An 18,122-nucleotide genomic window follows, 5' to 3' on the forward strand; every position below is an offset into this window, starting at 1 on the left:
CTCTTCATTAACGGTATGGACCTCAAACATCCGGGGCCTTCGCTCAAACCTGACTGATCTCTCCATACAGGTTGCTTCTGACAATCCAGACTTGATCTGCTTAACAGAGACTTTCCTCCTTCAAGATGTCTCTGATTCCTTAATATCTCTTCCTGGTTACTCCCTCCTCCGGTATGATAGACCTGAGCCTCGGCCTGGTGGTGGGGTGGCTATCTTTATCAAAAACTCTCTTCCTCACTCTCCTTGCACTGCCCTCTCTCCTCCTCACCCCCAGGAGTACCTCTGGCTACGGCTTCCTCTCCGCTCCCACCTTTTGTTCATATGTGTTCTGTACCGTCCCCCAAACAGTGATGACTCCATCTACATTTCACTGTCTGACAACATGGACCAACTTCTATCCACTCATCCCAACTCTCTCTTCCTCATATGTGGTGACTTCAATTGTCATCATGCCACCTGGTTGGGTGTGGGTTCCTCTCTCACCAGTCATGGCACCTCAGCAAAGGACTTCTGTGACTCACTGGGATTGACACAATCTGTCAATTTCCCGACCCGGATCTCAGCCAATGGAGTTTCTTCTCTTCTAGACTTGGTTATGACTAACTTCCCTGCTAATGTCTGCTGCTCTTCTTCTGCTCCAATCGGTTCTTCTGATCATGTGCTTGTCAAAGTGGACATCTCTCTGGCCATTCTCAGAGAGCCTCCTCAGCGTCGACGAGTCTGGCATTTCACTCAGGCCGACTGGGACGGTCTTCAAGCAGCCATCAATCGTCTGGATTGGTCTCCCATCTCCACTGCCTCTGACATCAATTCTTCCTGGGAATTCTTCCAAAGCAAACTGATCTCTCTCATGCACAGATTTATCCCATCTCGCCTTCAGTTGTCTTACCCTTCCTCCCGTCCATGGTACACTGAATCTTGTGGTGAGGCAGTTGCCCTGAAACAACTTGCCTTTGCCTCTTGGAAGGCTAATCCAACTGAAGGAAATCTCAGTTCCTTCCACCAAGCTCGGAACAAGTGTGTGTCTACCCTCAGGAGTGCCAGGAAGCACTATCTCTCCTCACTCAAGAATGAACTCTCAAACCTGTCTCCTTCCTCCAAATCCTGGTGGCGTCTGGTCAAATCCGTTTCTGGTGTTTGTTCCCCCTCCATCCCCTCCCTTACCTCAAATGGCCACAAGTTGACATCGCACGTGACAAAGCCGAATGCCTCAACTCTATGTTTGCCTCAAAATCCTTAGTCCCAAACCCATCTCTCTCTGTTCCCACCTTTCCCAGTCGAACCAAACTGCTCCTGGACTCTGTGACCTTCTCTCCTGACAAGGTGGAGGAGTTTTTGTCAAACCTCGACTCTGATTCTGCAACTGGACCAGATGGCATCAGCCCACGGGTCCTAAAATCCTGCTCTGCCGCTCTATCTCACCCTCTCTCTGTTCTTTTCACCCTATCTTTTGCTCAAGGTCATCTGCCAGCATCCTGGAAATCAGCAAACATTACCGCTTTACACAAAAAAGGTGCAAAAACAGATCCTTGCAACTACAGACCAATCAGCCTGCTCCCAATTATCAGCAAAGTCATGGAATCCATCATTGCTTCGGATATGAAATCTTTCCTCTTCTCCAATGGCTTGATCTCTGATCATCAATTTGGTTTCAGACCAGGTCACTCTACTCTGGACATGCTGCTTCTGCTGTCTCAACAATGGATGGAGGTCCTCAATGCCAAACAGGAAATCAGAGCTGTCTCCCTTGACATATCACGTGCCTTCGATACGGTCTGGCACCCAGCTCTCCTCACCAAACTCTCCTCCTATGGTATCCATGGAAATCTCCATGCATGGCTTGCGGACTTCCTCTCTGGTCGTAGTCAACGTGTGGCCCTGAATGGATTTCTCTCATCTCCCCTTCCCGTTCAGGCTGGAGTTCCCCAAGGCAGTGTGCTGGGCCCTGTGCTTTTTCTGGTCTTTATCAATGATCTCTCCGACTCTCTGGAAAATCCTCTGTATCTCTTTGCTGATGACTCCACTCTCTGCCGCTCCATTCCTCTTCCCTCAGATCGGCAGTCTGCAGCCTCCTCACTCTCTGAAGACCTGGACAAAATCACAGACTGGTCAAACATGTGGAACATGTCTTTCAATCCTGACAAATCTCACACTCTTACTATGTCTCTCCGAAAAGATCGACTGGACAACCCTCCCATCTACTTTCTCAACAATCCTCTCCAAGAAGTTCTGTCGCTCAAGCTTTTGGGTCTCACCATCTGCCATGATCTTTCTTGGGAAAACCACATTTCCAAGCTGGCCTCCAAAGCCAGTCGCCGACTGGGCATCCTCCGTCGTGCGAAGTCCTTCCTAGGCATACCTGAGCTCCTCACCACATACAAGGCTTTCATCCGCAGCTCAATGGAATAATGTTCTCCCCTATGGGCTGGTGCTCCTGCCTCACACCTGGCTCGGCTTCACGCTGTTGAATCCAAAGCTTTCAGAATCATTGGAATCTCCCGCGATGAAGCTATCTCTGAGGGCCTTTCACTCACTCACCGCAGGCAGGTAGGTGGTCTTTCTGTCTTCTACCGACTCCTCTCCGGCCTTGCTCCCCCAGCTCTCTCTGTGCTCTGTCCCCCAAATATTCCTACAGGTCGCACAAGATCTGCCAGCCACCCTCTGATGGTTAAACTGCCGAAATCTCGGCTCTCTGCTCACCTTCACTCTTTCATTCCTCTTTTCTCCCGCCTCTGGAACAAACTCCCACACTCACTTCAATCACACTCCTCCCTCCAGGTCTTCAAAACAGCTGTTCACCACCATCTCTTATCTTCCCCCATCCAAAACCTTGATCTTTTCTACCCCCACTAATTCACCCCAGATCCACCTTGTTTGAAATTCCAACTTCTTTCCTGGAAGTCTTGGCAGTGTCCATATGTTTTATACCTCTCCCACCCCCCCCCCCCCTTCCCATGCCTCCCCCCCAAAGCCCTCTCCCTCCCACAGTTCTCTCGATGTCTCCATGTCTCTCGGTCCCTGCTCTCAAATGTTGTGTTTGTGTCCTTCCCCCTCTCTCCCCATCTTGTCTACCGCTCCCGATGTTATTTGTTTTGTGTGTCTGTTTGTCTTTCTGTGTGATTAATGTTCGCTCTTTCACGAGCCTCGATCTTGTATACAAAAAACAACAACATATTTTGGGAGAAAGTGAGATTTCATTGGATTGAATAACCTATTCCAAGTATTAGACCAGCTTGTGATTATATCAAGATCTGCAGGTAGGGTAGAGGCTGATTAATGCCTATTTTAAGGAAGAGGGATGTCACAGCAGAATGTGGTGTCATCAGCAAATAGAGAGTCAGAGAGATCATTGATGAAGATGAGAAATAGGAAAGGGCTCAGAACACTGCCTTGGGGAACTCCAGCCTTTCTAGGGATAGGAGATGTGAGGATTCTGTCAATAGCCACACGTTGGCTACGAGAGTAGAGTAAGTTCCCACTCTACAGAGATTGAAAGAATCAGGAACTGGTCCAACTCTTGGAATATGCCTTTCCTTCAACCCTGACAAATCCCTTATACTCGCCTTCTCTCCTAAACAAACCAGTCGAAGAAGTTGTCAGTCAAAATTTTGGGCCTCGCCATCAGCCTGATCTTTCTTAGGCACACCATAATTGCCAAGATGGTCTCCAAAACCAGTTGCCGATTGGGCATCCTCCGGCGTGCTGGGTCTTTCCTTGGTCAATATTAAATTTTGACAATTTACAAGGAAGGCCTTCATTTGTAGCTTGCTGGAGTACTACTGTCCCCTTTTTCCTGATGCCCCTGCCTCACACCTTGCTCTTCTTGATGCTGTAGAAAGGAAGTCCCTCAATTATTGGGTTCACCAACAACAAAGTTGAGTGTCCAAGCCTATTATTCTCACATCCATCCGTGTCCATCACGTGTTTAACATTTTGGTTTGTTATAAACTGACCATACCACGACGGTCACGACCCGTGCACGTTCTTGTTCGCCTGTGTGTCGTGAGATCTTGTCATCCGACTTCCCTCCCTCCCCCTCTTGTCTCCCGCTCCCTTCATTGCATGTTTTACGTGTCTGAGGATGTTTTATGTGCCTGAGGATGTTTTCATGTTCAATGTGTTAGCTCTTACACGAGCCTCGATTCTGTATACAAAAAAAAAAAAAAAAAAAAAATCCCAGACAGGTTGGTGACACCTTTCTCTCACCTTATTTTTGGTCTTGCGCCCTGATCTGCTTTATCTTTGCTCTGTCCCTCCCTGGTTTCTGCAGGGCCTACATGGTCTCCCAGTGACCATCGTCTTCTTAAACTTCCTAGCCGGATCCGGATCTTCACCAAAATTGAATCGATTCTTCCTTGTCACACACACAACCTGTCCAACAAGTTTCGTCCAAATCCATCCATAACTTTTTGAGATATCCCGCAATGTATAGTTTTTGGCCCTTTCTCCCAATGGTGAAGAATCAAAAAAAAATTTAAATAATTTTCATATCCGAATCCATATTCAGAGCTTCACCAAAATCGAATAGAATCGTCCTTGTCAGACACCCAACCTGTCCACCAAGTTTTGCCCAAATCCATCCATAACTTTTTGAGATACCATGCTATGTATAGTTTTTGGCCCTATCTCCCAATGGTGAAGAATCACAAAAAAAATTAAATAATTCTCATATCCGAATCCTTATTCATATCTTCACCAAAATCGAAATGAATCGTCCTTGTCAGACACCCAACCGGTCCACCACGTTTTGTCCAAATCCATCCATAACTTTTTGAGATACCATGCTATGTATAGTTTTTGGCCCTATCTCCCAATGGTGAAGAATCACAAAAAAAATTAAATAATTCTCATATCCGAATCCTTATTCATATCTTCACCAAAATCGAAATGAATCGTCCTTGTCAGACACCCAACCGGTCCACCACGTTTTGTCCAATTCCGTCCACAACTTTTTGAGATATTTTTTTCAAATTCAAACAGACAAGGGTTAAAACATAACATCCATCCACCTTTGGTGGCGGAGGTAATAACCCCTCATTTGGCTGCTTGGTCAAAAATTTTGCTTTTCTGTTGTACACTGAATATATATATCTAAGGTTGGGGCAGAATTGAGAATATATTGGAATACGTTTGGAAGTGGGGGTCAAAATACGAACATTTTGCATACATAATAAATAAATGGTCCCAGGCTCTTTCTGTCGTTTAGCCAAGAAGTTGGGAGGTCAGAGTTCACCTAATGTGGACAGTACAACACATGGGTGAAACTTGAGTTAAAAGTTTCCATTGTGCGTTGTTATCCAGCCTGGAAGGGGCAGCGTGACGTCGTTAAGCCACGCCCACTCGGTGGAGGCAGCATGTTGCTCAGGCCGAGCCAGAGGTGGCTCCTTCCTTCCAGGGTCATTCAGTCCCAACTCTGTGGACCGTGGAGCAAACGAACGGGGACATGGCAACCCGAGAGCAGGCGGAACAAGGCGAGCGGGTCGGACGGGGTACGCGTCGGATGTGCGTCCGGATTCTGGGGCGACACGGCCGTTGCAGGTAATGGGGATGGGTCTGATCTCCGTGCGCAAGGGGGAACACCATTGAAGCTGTTGTGGGGTTTTCGCACAAACGAGCTGCTTGCTCCGTAATGCGTACGGCATGGGCAGTTACGTCACGTCCGGTGCGTGCGGGATTCCTTTTGTATTTGTGTACAGTACAGTATTTACACAATCATTTACACAAGTTTAACATGTCGCTATTTCCTGAAAAAAATAATGTATTCCGTACAAATGTTACTTGTGTTTCCATTTTTCTTGCGTGTTCGTTTTTAACAACTTCACAAAACAAACATAAATTTAGAAATTTTGTGCGAATTTATTAATCATTGTAATTAACTGCGTGAAGTACCCCAGTTGGTGCACTCTGGGAAATTGGACTACCTGGTTTTCGATTACCTGTCCGAGATCACCATGTCGCTGCTCACCTATGCCAAGACCAAGAAACCGGTCAGTGGCCAATATACTCGTACTATAGGGAGGGATCAGTGGAGGTATGTGTGTGTGTGTGTGTGTGTGTGTGTGTGTGTGTGTGTGTGTGTGTGTGTGTGTGTGTGTGTGTGTGTGTGTGTGTGTGTGTGTGTGTGTGTGTGTGTGTGTGTGTGTGTGTGTGTCAGTCAGGGGTTCCACGTGTGTGTGTGTGTCAGTCAGGCGTTCCACTGCCTTGTTTGTGTGTGTGTTTGTGTCAGGCGTTCCACTGCCTTGTTTGTGTGTGTGTGTGTGTGTGTCAGGCGTTCCACTGCCTTGTTTGTGTGTGTGTTTGTGTCAGGCGTTCCACTGCCTTGTGTGTGTGTGTGTGTGTGTGTGTGTGTGTGTGTGTGTGTGTGTGTGTGTGTGTGTGTGTGTGTGTGTGTGTGTGTGCGCGTGCGCGCGCGTCAGGCGTTCCACTGCCTTGTTTGTGTGTGTGTGTGTGTGTATGTCAGGCATTCCACTGCCGTGTGTGTGTGTGTGTGTGTGTGTGTCAGGCGTTCCACTGCCGTGTGTGTGTGTGTGTGTGTGTGTGTGTGTGTGTGTGTGTGTGTGTGTGTGTGTGTGTGTGTGTCAGGCGTTCCACTGCCTTGTTTGTGTGTGTGTGTTTCAGGCGTTCCACTGCCTTGTTTGTGTGTGTGTGTCAGGCGTTCCACTGCCGTGTGTGTGTGTGTGTGTGTGTGTGTGTGTGTGTGTGTGTGTGTGTGTGTGTGTGTGTGTGTGTGTGTATGTATGTATGTGTGTCAGGGGTTTTACTGGCTTGTTTGTGTGTGGCAGGGGTTCTACTTGCATGGCTCTTATGGTGGGGTTAAAGGCCATGTTGATCTCCCTCACCATAGAGGGTATAATGGAGTGTTCTCTCTCTCCCTCATTTCAGGATTTGGGATATGCACCAGACTTCGTCCAAATGGCCATGGCTCCCTTTATCAAGGACATCGCACAGAAAGGTACATTGGGATGAATGTTTTGGATGGACAAGGCTTCGATGCGTGGAGGTCGTCGAAGGCACATGTCACCTTGAGTTGCTCTTGACGTGGACTTATTTAAGGATCAAATTGAACCAAATGTGCCCCCATTGATTCCCGCTTTAGCATTTAATGCTTAAATTGACGCAAGATTTTGCCCCAAGTAAATCGATTATTAGCTTTCCAACACTTCCATTTTTATTATTCTACGACCAGCATGAATATTTTGGAACTAGACCGGCACTCGGTAGAGCGCATACCTCCGCCAGGCTGACCAACCTTCGTCTACGATCCCACTGATAGGCCGGATCTAGATTCGGACCTGAACCAAAATCGAATCGCCTTGTTCTTGTCACCAAACCAACTCGTCCACCAAATTTTGCCACAATCCGTTCAAAACGTTTTCAAATATCATGTTACGAATAGTTTTTAGCCGGATCTCTCAATGATGAAGAATCACACAAAGCATTATATCGGATTCAGATCTTCACCAAAATCGAATCGATTCATCCTTGCCACACACCCAGCTGGTCCCACCAAGTTTCGTCCAAACCCGTCCATAACATTGGAGATATCCTGCTCACAGGTAGATAGAAAGACAGACAACCAGGGGTGAATGAATACATGACCCCCATCCACTTTTGATGGTGGAGGTAATGGAGATTAACGTATGGATGGACGCTGCTCTTTTTATAAATACTATAGGTACACTTATTATGACGGTGTTGTTTGGCAGTGATTTTTATTGTCCTTGATCGCAATATCTGCCCTCGAGCGTTTATTGTACGAAATACGGTAATCAATGTAGTTTTATTGAGGAGATATAATCGTGATTAACAGAAGTGAAGATACACCTGACATCACCTAGGTAGCGAACCACTCAGCCAACGATCACTTGTTTGACCTCTTCAAAAATCCCATCTTCTGCACATTTTTACATATTTGAACATGTATCATTTAGAATGTTTCAAACATGACAGTTAATGAGCAGCCATCTATAATGTTGATGTTGGGTGTGGTCCTGAAGGCCTCCATCGTATCCTCTATAACCATGGCATGGCACGCTCCATAGGTTATCCGCCAAAACAGCCGGTAAGCTCTTAGCACATCTTTCAGGTACAAAGGTACTATGGACTACCAATGAGGTTTTGGGCCTTCTGTTCTCTATTAATTGAGTTTGGCCGCTTTATTTAACTTTCATTGGATCGTGTGCTCAATTAATGCAATCTTGTTCTCGACATTCTGCTGTCAACAGGTGTCCGTGTGGTGAGCAATGCAGGCGGGGTCAACCCCGAGGCTTGTGCTGAGGCCTTGCGTGATGTCATAAGGAGTGCCAAGGTCCCCCTCAGTGTCGCTGTGGTGACAGGAGATGACCTCATGCCTGAGGTAAGCACATTAACACTTTCACATACCTCTAACTTTTAAATGTTTGTTGTGGACCCGACTGTAACGTCATCTTCACACTCCCAACCCCCTGTATTGCCGAGGAATCGATCAAGATCAATCTGTTTCTGCCAATTTGGGTGGAAAAAAGTATGCTGCTCTGGAAGGGTGCGGGGTTCAAGGATTGAAAATGTGTTCCATCTCATATCGGTGCATGTGTTATGCAAGAGCTTCCGTTCTTCAACTATGTAAACTACGTAGAACGGCTCTCGGTAGAGTGCACACCTCCGCCAGGCTGAACAGTTTACGTTTTGCATCCCACTGATAAAACCAGATCTGTATCCTGATCTGAACAAAAAACCTAATCGGCTCGTTCTTGTCACCTAACCAACTCATCCACATAGTTTTGTCATATTAAATCCCAAGCTTTTTGGAATATCCTGCTATATATGGTTTTCCGCCCGATCTCTCAATGATGAAGAATCACTCAAATTCTCATCGTCAAATCCACCAAAATCGAATCGCCTTGTCCTTGTCACACAGCCGACCTGTCCACCAGGTTTCATCCCAATCCGTCCACAACTTTTTGAGATATCCTGCTCACAGACAAACAGACAGACAGGGGTGAAAACCTAACCTCCATCCACGGAATCACAAATTTTAATCCTAATCCTGCAAATCACTGGGTTTCCCTCCCTCGTACCTAATATGTTTACTCTTGTAGATTTTGTAGCGCTCTCTGTGTGGCATTAGGCCTATCTCCATAAGATGATGTATTTTGTGGCTCTAACGGCAATACAGATTTTGCTCTCTTGACAATGAATAATTTATCACATTTGAACAGTAATTCATCTTTTTAAGGGTATTTGGCTTTGTGAAGGTATTCGTTTGTCTCATCGTCCTTGCGTTGCTGCGCAGAGGGACTCTATGGCCTCCATGGATTTGCGAGACATTGACAGTGGGATGTCCTTTCCAAAGGAGGTGCACAGCATGAACGCCTACCTGGGGTATGTATGCCCCAACTTTGCCCCTGTGCCTGTTCAACGTTATACCATATGCGTTGTGTGGTTCATTTGGCTTCACGGTAAAGCTGAAGTACCGCACCTGAAATCTGGATTCTGCTGCTTGTTGCAATGCATGCATCAACGGCTGGCCTAAATATTTACTACATTCGAATAATCCCTTTCCTGAATAATCACATTAAGATAATTAATGTTTTTGTTCAGAGTTCACCTTGTCAGAACTGTGAACCACCTTTAGAGGCCATTTTTCCCCACAGAGCAGGGGTTGGCCTTTTTCTGGCACCGTGGTCCCCTTTTTGAGGCAATGTTTTATGGCCGGATGCCCTTCCTGCCGCCAAACCTGTTAGTCGCCTCTTGTGACACACAAGGAATTACCAGTGAACTGGTACTCAATTTTCCGACCTCGGAAGGATGACAGGCTGAGTCAACCCCCCTGGCGTTAATTCAGGGATCGGCCGGGATTCGAATCCAGGATCCTAGGATCCCAAGCCAGCACCCTAACCGCTAGGCCAACACCAGGTTGCAGCCAACACCTGGTTGCCTCGTCGGAACTGTGTCGAAAGTTTAAATGACCACCGTGATTCTGGCCTTTATAGACTGTGACCAATATACTGTTTCCTGTATAGTGCTGGCGGCATTAGTCGAGCGCTGGACCTCGGTGCAGATGTGGTGATTACAGGCAGGTGTGTGGACAGTGCACTAGTTCTCGGACCTTTGATGCACAAGGTGAGACGAGTGATCTTTCTTCGTTTTTTCTTTTCCTCATCATCATTATACTAGTCTATAATACTATGGATGGTGGAGCTATGGTGCATGTGTGTATGTATAGTATCATCTACCCCTCCGAGAGGGTTTTACCTCAGAAGCTGAAACTTACAGGCATGTATGAGGGCATCCTGAAGTTCTGCATGTGCAAATTTCGTTTGATTCCATCAAGTTTTGCAAAATGGATTTTTCTTCACCCATCTTGCCATTTTGATCCTTTGGGGGTGGAGGGGTGCAATTGGAATTATCCAAGCTATATAACCTTGATGTATTATATATGCACACAAGCAGTACGCATGTTTTTGCTTCACGTATGTAGCCAGGGTTATTTTATTTTCGGGTGAGATGAAGGCAGCAGTCTGTTGCCTTTACACCGCCCAAATAAGGGATGTGTCAGAAGAACGTGGTGCATGCTTAGAAGAAGATCACCTGTATGGCGGGTACTCTGCTAGTAAGGCCTAAGGCTGTTGGGAGCATAAATAGGATGTCTTGACCAACAGTTTCCTGTCAACGTTTTGTGAATTCAAACCAGCAGGGCCTTCAATATGAAATGTTTGTTGTCTTCTCTTTACCGTTCACGTCCACAGTTTGGCTGGAAGGAGGACAACTATGATCTGCTCGCTGCTGGAAGGTGTGATGTCGTGCATCAAGTCAATTTACTTGTTACCTCCGCCACCAAAGGCGGATGGAAGTTATGTTTACACCCCTGTCTGTCTGTTTGTCAGTTTGTCCGTTTGTCTGTGAACAAAATATCGATGTAGCGTATGTGACAAGGTCGAAATGATTAGATTTTGGTGAAGATCCGGATTCGGATCCGGCTACTGGAATTTTTAAAGTGATTCTTCACCATTGGGCAATAGGGCAAAAAACGATACATAGCAGGATATCTCAAAAGGTTATGGACGGATTTGGACGAAACTTGGTGGACCAGTTGGGTGTCTGGCAAGGACGATTAGATTCGATTTTGGTGAAGATCGGAATTTGGATTCGGATATGAGAATTATTTAAATTTTTAAGTGATTCTTCACCATTGGGAGAAAGGGCCAAAAACTATACATTGCGGGATATCTCAAAAAGTTATGGATGGATTTGGACGAGACTTGTTGGACAGGTTGTGTATGTGACAAGGAAGAATCGATTCAATTTTGCTGAAGAGCCGGATCCAGATCCAGCTAATCTAAGTGATTCTTCACCATTGAGTGATATGGCCAACCAGGTGGAGGTATGCTCTCTGAGTGCCGTTCTAGTTTTCACAAGTGTATACCCTATTGAGCTTTTACATGCTCCTGTGATACATTTATCATCACTTATCATCACTTTTTTTTCTTTATTTGTTACGATTGATTTCATTACACACTTGGCTTTAAGTACTGGTAAAACCTCGTGAATGCTGGCTTTGAGGAATGTGATTGCATTTGGTGTCTGGACATGCAGATAGAGGGTGTTTAAAAAGCCTACAATTCTGCAGACTATGTAACATGTAACATGTAGACTGATCTGGAAGCATTTTGCATTGGGGTGCCTTGTCCGAGAGAGTTTGTCACTGAGGGGACTCTGTTCTGCAGTCTCGCAGGACACCTGATTGAATGCGGTGCCCAATGTACGGGCGGAATATTTACAGATTGGCACACGGTTGCTGACTGGTAAGAATAACAATATCTCCTCTGTAATCAAACTAGTCATGATCTTACCTTTTGGTGAGCAAGCTTACCTGTGAGATGTAAATGTCCATTTAAGATCCTCCTTTGTTCATTGTTTCTTCTTTTGACCCCTGTTTCTTCCTGCATTATCATTGTTCCAAGAAATTCACCAAACTTCGGAGTTATGATCACCACGTGGCGAGAAGGTGCGAGAGCAGTATACATTTTGGCCCTGCCCCTTGAGGCAGGGTCACAAGATCAAATACCAAAATATGCAATTATAGGCACATTTTAAAACATTTTTAATGAAACTTTGTAAATGCAATCAATATTGGGGCACGTATGAATGAATGATCGTTTTAAGGCCATTTTCCCCGCTAGGGCGGGGGTTAGCCTTGCGGGCCCCATGACAATCATGGTTCCCTATTTGAGGCAATGTTTTTTTTTTATGGCCGGATGCCCTTCCTGACGCCAACCCTTGGTCGCGCTCTTACAATGCGCAGGGATACGGTGTACCTATTCCAAATCGGGGTACACACCGTGATCATTCATCCCAGCAAGCTGGTACTCAATTTGCCGACCTCGGAAGGATGACAGGCTGAGTCACCCCCCCTGGCGTTAATTCAGCGATCGACCGGGATTCGAACCCAGGATCCTAGGATCCTAAGCTGGCACCCTAACCACTAAGCCAACACCAGGCCTATTGGGCACATTGGGGCACGTATGAATGTCGTGATTTTTAAATTATTATTATTTATTTATTTATTTTTTGGATTTGACTCCTGGTTCATGCCCCAAGGATGGGGAGTTAGAGTCATAGAGTCATAAAGTTAGAGTCTTTAACAATCGTACTAAAATGTGCGTCCCAAATGTTCTAAAATGTTTCGTGTTTCAGTTTTTGAAACAGTCGCCACTGCTGTTTAACACTAAACTGAAAGGGAGGAAACCCGACATTATTGAGGCATTTTATGCTTATAGCATCCCCCACAGACTAAAGACTCAACTTTTTTTTTTTTTTTTTTTTTTTTTGTATACTGAATCGAGGCTCGTGAAAGAGCTAACATTTACTTCACAAACAAATCGACCAGACAAACAAAATACACAAAAAGAGGGAGCGGAAGACAAGATGGGGAGAAAAGGGGAAGCACACAAACACAACATCAGAGAGCAGGGAGATGTGTGGAAGGGAGAGGGCCCGGGGGGAGGAGGCATGGGAAGGGGGTGGGGGGGGGGGGGAGGGAGAAGTATAAAGCACAAGGACACCAAGGACTTCCAGGACAGAAGTTGGTATTTCAAAAAGGGGAATTGGGGTGAAATTAGCGGGGGTAGAAAAGATCAAGGTTTTAGATGGGGGAAGATAAGAGATGGTGGTGAACAGCTGTTTTAAAGACTTGGAAGGTGGAGTGGGATTGAAGAGAGTGAGGGAGTTTGTTCCAGAGGCGGGAGAAAAGAGGAATGAAGGAGTGAAGGTGAGCAGAGAGTCTTGATTTTGGCAGTTTAACAAAAAGAGGGTTGCAGGCAGATCTTGTGCGACCTGTAGGAATATTTGCGGGACAGAGCCCAGAGAGAGCTGGGGGGGGCAAGGCCAGAGAGGAGTCGGTAGAAGACGGAAAGACCACCAACCTGCCTGCGGTGAGTGAGTGAGAGGCCCTTGGAGATAGCTCCATCGCGGGAGATTCCAATGATTCTGAATGCTTTGGTTTCAACAGTGCGAAGGCGAGCTAGGTGTGAGGCAGGAGCACCAGCCCAGAGGGGAGAGCAGTATTCCATTGAGCTGCGGATGAAAGCCTTGTATGTGGTGAGGAGCTCAGGTGTGCCAAGGAAGGACTTTGCACGACGGAGGATGCCCAGTCGGCGACTGGCTTTGGAGGCCAGATTTGAAATGTGGTTTTTCCAGGAAAGATCATGGCAGATAGTGAGATCCAAAAGCTTGAGTGACAGAACTTCTTGGAGAGGATTATTCAGAAAGTGGATGGGAGGGTTGTCCAGTCGGTCTTTTCGGAGAGACATCGTAAGAGTGTGAGATTTGTCAGGATTGAAAGACATGTTCCACTTGTTTGCCCAGTCTGTGATTTTGTCAAGGTCTGCAGAGAGTGAGGAGGCTGCAGACTGCCGATCTGAGGGATGAATTTTTTCTTCCGGATTGAGACTCTCTAAATCCACCCCGAGAATGAACAAATGGTGTTCTATGATCCTAATCAAGTGCAAAAGGTGGCTGTGTAGCGGCTACCGCTGGGTTTTCACAATCGCCTTGCACCTATCAAGGACGCGGAGCGATCACCATGCCGGGCTCGTCCAGGACGCCCGGGCAGGCCCGCGCTCAACTTGCCAGGCCTCGGTCGGGACGCCCGGGCATGCTCGCCCTCAACTTGCCAGGCCACAGCCAGGATGCTGGGCCACGCCCCCTCTCGCCTTTCCTGGGCAAACGCTCCGGGATAATATGTATATATATTGCTGCCCGATAAACGGGCTTTTCAGAGTGCCTGAGTGTTTGGTTTGATTAAAGCAACTCGGATGAATTCCAGCTTTTTGTCGCGTCCATTCTTCCGATCGACGTGGGAGCCCCAGCTCCTTCATTGGTGACCTACCGACATGGACACGGCAGTCGCCCTTAAACTGCCTACCTTCTGGGAGGCTCACGCGGCGGTTTGGTTCGCACAGGCGGATTCCCTGTTCGCCCTGCGAGGCATCACGGCCGACGACACCCGCTTCCACCATGTGGTAGCAGCGCTCGGTTCGGCCACCGCGGCCCGTGCCCTGAGCCTCCTCGTGAGCCCGCCAGCCGCTGACAAATACGGCGCGATTAAGAAGCTTCTCCTCGACGCTTTCGCCCTCCCATCGGCGGAACGCGCACGGCACCTGCTCGACCTGCCCGAGCTCGGCGACACGCGCCCTTCCGAGCGAATGGACTACATGCTTTCACTGCTCGGCGAGCACTCTCCGGCATTCCTGTTCCGGGAGCTGTTCCTCCGTCAGCTGCCTAACCCGGTACGCGTCGCCCTGGCAAGCACGACGATCACAGATCCCCGGGCCCTTGCCAGAGAAGCCGACAAGATCTCCGCCGCAGGACAGCGCATCGCAGCGGCGACATGGGACCCACCGCCGTCCGACGCAACACCCATGGCGCCCGAGCACCCGGCACGGTCGACGACCGAACTGCCGACGCAATTGGCGGCCGCTACACCGAGCCGACCACCTCCAGCACGACGACCGGGGCCTCCACCTGACCAAGCGTGGTGTTACTATCATGCCAGGTTCGGACAGAAGCGGACATGCCGACCCCCGTGCACCTTCGGCAGGCCGGGAAACGGCCGGGCCGGCGTTCATTACCAGCCATGAGCGCCGGCCACACGGGCAACTTACTGTTCATCACGGATAAAGCGTCCGGACGGCGCTTCCTGTGCGACACCGGCGCCCAACTGAGCGTCATACCCGCCTCTGACCAGGACAGGCAATCCGCGGTTTGCGGCCCCTCCTTGGTTGCGGCCAACGGATCGACCATCCGCACCTTCGGCCCGCGCAACGTCACCCTCTGCTTCGGCGGCCAACGCTTTGCTTGGACGTTTGTAACCGCAAACGTGCCCATGGCTCTGCTAGGCGCCGACTTCCTCTGCGCACACGGACTGCTGGTGGACGTCCAACGGCGTCGTTTAATCAACGCCGAAACCTTCAGCTCCCTGGTATGCACATTGAGCAGCTCCGCGCCGACCGAGCTGGCATGCGCCGTCCCGGCGGCGAACGAGTTTGCTCGCCTGCTCACGGAGTTCCCGGCCCTCATGCGGCCGACGTTTTTGGCCGTCGCAGTACAGCATGGGATCGAGCACCACATACCAACCACGGGCCCGCCGGTCTACGCCAGGGCCTGCCGCCTCGACCCAGCCAAGCTCGACGTGGCGAAGGCCGAATTCGACGCGTTGGAGCACCTCGGCATCGTGCGGCGCTCCGATAGCGCGTGGGCCTCGCCACTGCACATCGTGCCAAAGCCGGGGGGTGGATGGCGCCCGTGTGGCGACTACCGCCGTCTCAATGACGCTACCACCCCCGACAGGTACCCGATCCCACATATCCAAGACTTCTCCGCCCGTCTGGCGGGACGGGTCATTTTTTCGAAAATTGATCTCATACGGGGATATCACCAGGTACCTTGTCAGGGCGGCCGACGTCCCTAAAACGGCAGTCATCACGCCGTTCGGCTTATTCGAATTCTTGCGGATGCCGTTTGGTCTCAAGAACGCGGCTCAGGCGTTCCAGCGCTTGATGGACGGCGTGCTGCGTGACCTGCCGTTCCTTTTTGTTTACCTGGACGACATCCTCGTCGCCAGCACGTCCCGGGCCGAGCACCTCCTCCACCTCCGAACACTGTTCGGGCGCCTCAGCGAGCACGGCCTCATCGTCAACCCGGCCGAATGCCACTTCGGCACGACGGCCGTTGATTTTTTGGGCCACCACATCACCAAGAACGGGGCCGTGCCGCTGCCAACCAAGGTCGAGGCCATCACCACGTTCCCGCGTCCCCGCACCATAAAGGCCCTGCAGGAATTCCTGGGAATGGTGAATTTTTATCACCGCTTCGTGCCCGCGCTGCTCAACTCATGCGGCCCCTCTACGAAGCCCTCCGGGGCAAGCCGGCCAAGCACGACATCGCCTGGTCCGCAGCAATGGATGCGGCCTTCCAAAGCTCAAAGCGGGCCCTCGCCGACGCAACACTGCTCGCTCACCCGGTGCTCAACGCTCCCATCGTCGCCCTCACCACGGATGCCTCTGACTACGCGGTGGGCGCCGAACATGAGCAATGGGTGAACGGGGTTTGGCAGCCACTCGCTTTTTTCAGCCGGCAGCTCCGGCCGAACGAGCTAAAATACAGCACGTTTGACCGGGAGCTCCTCGGTCTACACCTGGCCGTCCGCCATTTCCGCCACCTCCTGGAGGGCCGACCTTTCACGGCGTTCGTCGACCACAAGCCGTTGGTTTACGCCATGGCCAAGGTCACGGAGCCGTGGTCGGCCCGCCAACAGCGCCACCTCTCCGCCGTGTCGGAGTTTACCACGGACATCCGGCACGTCGCCGGCAAAAACAACGCCGTGGCCGACTGTCTTTCCCGGGCCAGCGCGAACGCGGTCCACCTGGGCGTGGACTTTGCGCTTATGGCGGCGGACCAAACCACCGACACCACGGTGCAAGCCCTCCGGGCGGCGGACACGGGCCTCCGCCTGGCCGACATCCCCTTCGCGGACACTGTCCTGCTCTGCGACGTCTCCCAAGGCCAGCCTCGCCCCATCGTGCCCATCACCTGGCAACGCCGCATCTTCGCCTCCCTCCACGGCCTTTCCCACCCGGGCCGGAAAGCTTCCCAGAAGCTGGTGTCGGCGCGATTCATCTGGCACGGCCTTCGTCGGGACGTCCGCGATTGGACCAGCACCTGCACGGCCTGCCAACGGGCCAAGGTCCACCGACACACCCAGGCCCCGCTGGCACCTTTCACCGTGCCCGAACGACGTTTCGACCACGTCAACGTGGATCTGGTGGGCCCCCTCCCCCCGTCACGGGGGTTCACACACCTGCTCACCATGGTGGACAGGACCACCAGGTGGCCGGAGGCCGTTCCCCTCGTCTCCACCACCACCGCCGACGTGGCGCAGGCTTTCATCGCCACCTGGGTCGCCCGCTTCGGCGCACCGGCGGACATCTCGTCAGACCGCGGACCACAGTTCACCTCCGAGCTGTGGGGCGCGGTCGCCCGCAACCTGGGGGTCAAGCTCCACCGTACTACGGCCTACCACCCCCAAGCAAACGGGTTGTGCGAGCGATTCCACCGCTCCATGAAGGCCGCGCTCATGGCCGGCCTTCAAGACGGCGGTTGGGCCGACCGGCTGCCGTGGGTCCTTTTGGGCCTCCGCACGGCCCCCAAGGAGGACCTCCAGGCATCCACCGCCGAGCTTGTCTATGGCCAGGCGCTACGCGTCCCGGGCGAATTCGTGCCCGACGCTACCAGTCCCTGGTCCGCAGCTCACCAGCGCTCGGACCTCCAGGAGGCCACCCGACCGTTTGCCCCCATGCCAACATCCCACCACGGTGACCCCCAGTCCTACGTCCCCCCAGCACTTCGCACAGTGGAGTATGTTTTTGTGCGTCACGACGCACATCGGGGGCCACTCCGGACGCCGTACGACGGGCCCTTCCGGGTGCTGCGACGGGACGACAAGTCGTTCGTCATCGACATCGGCGGCAGGTTGGACCGGATTGCGGTGGACCGGCTCAAGCCGGCGCACGTGGACGTCAACCACCCATCACGGGTGGCCCTTCCGCCGCGGCGAGGCCGCCCCCCGTCCACGGTGCCCCCCA

General features: G+C 50.5%; 1 protein-coding gene across 1 annotated transcript in view; it reads left to right on the forward strand.

Annotated features, from left to right (window-relative positions):
- The first annotated feature begins 5,224 nt into the window (after positions 1-5,224).
- Positions 5,225-18,122, forward strand: part of LOC137417686 (uncharacterized) — a 44,629-nt gene continuing 31,731 nt past the window's right edge. The window contains exons 1-8 of the mRNA XM_068103586.2: positions 5,225-5,538; positions 5,887-5,987; positions 6,883-6,952; positions 8,226-8,356; positions 9,272-9,360; positions 10,002-10,101; positions 10,728-10,771; positions 11,706-11,783. Of these exons, the coding sequence (XP_067959687.1) occupies positions 5,355-5,538; positions 5,887-5,987; positions 6,883-6,952; positions 8,226-8,356; positions 9,272-9,360; positions 10,002-10,101; positions 10,728-10,771; positions 11,706-11,783 (797 nt within the window). The 5' untranslated portion in view covers positions 5,225-5,354. The remainder of the gene's footprint in view (positions 5,539-5,886; positions 5,988-6,882; positions 6,953-8,225; positions 8,357-9,271; positions 9,361-10,001; positions 10,102-10,727; positions 10,772-11,705; positions 11,784-18,122) is intronic.

The sequence above is a fragment of the Myxine glutinosa genome, chromosome 10, assembly GCF_964187855.1.
Source record: "Myxine glutinosa chromosome 10, kmMyxGlut1.1, whole genome shotgun sequence".
Lineage (NCBI taxonomy): Eukaryota > Metazoa > Chordata > Myxini > Myxiniformes > Myxinidae > Myxine > Myxine glutinosa.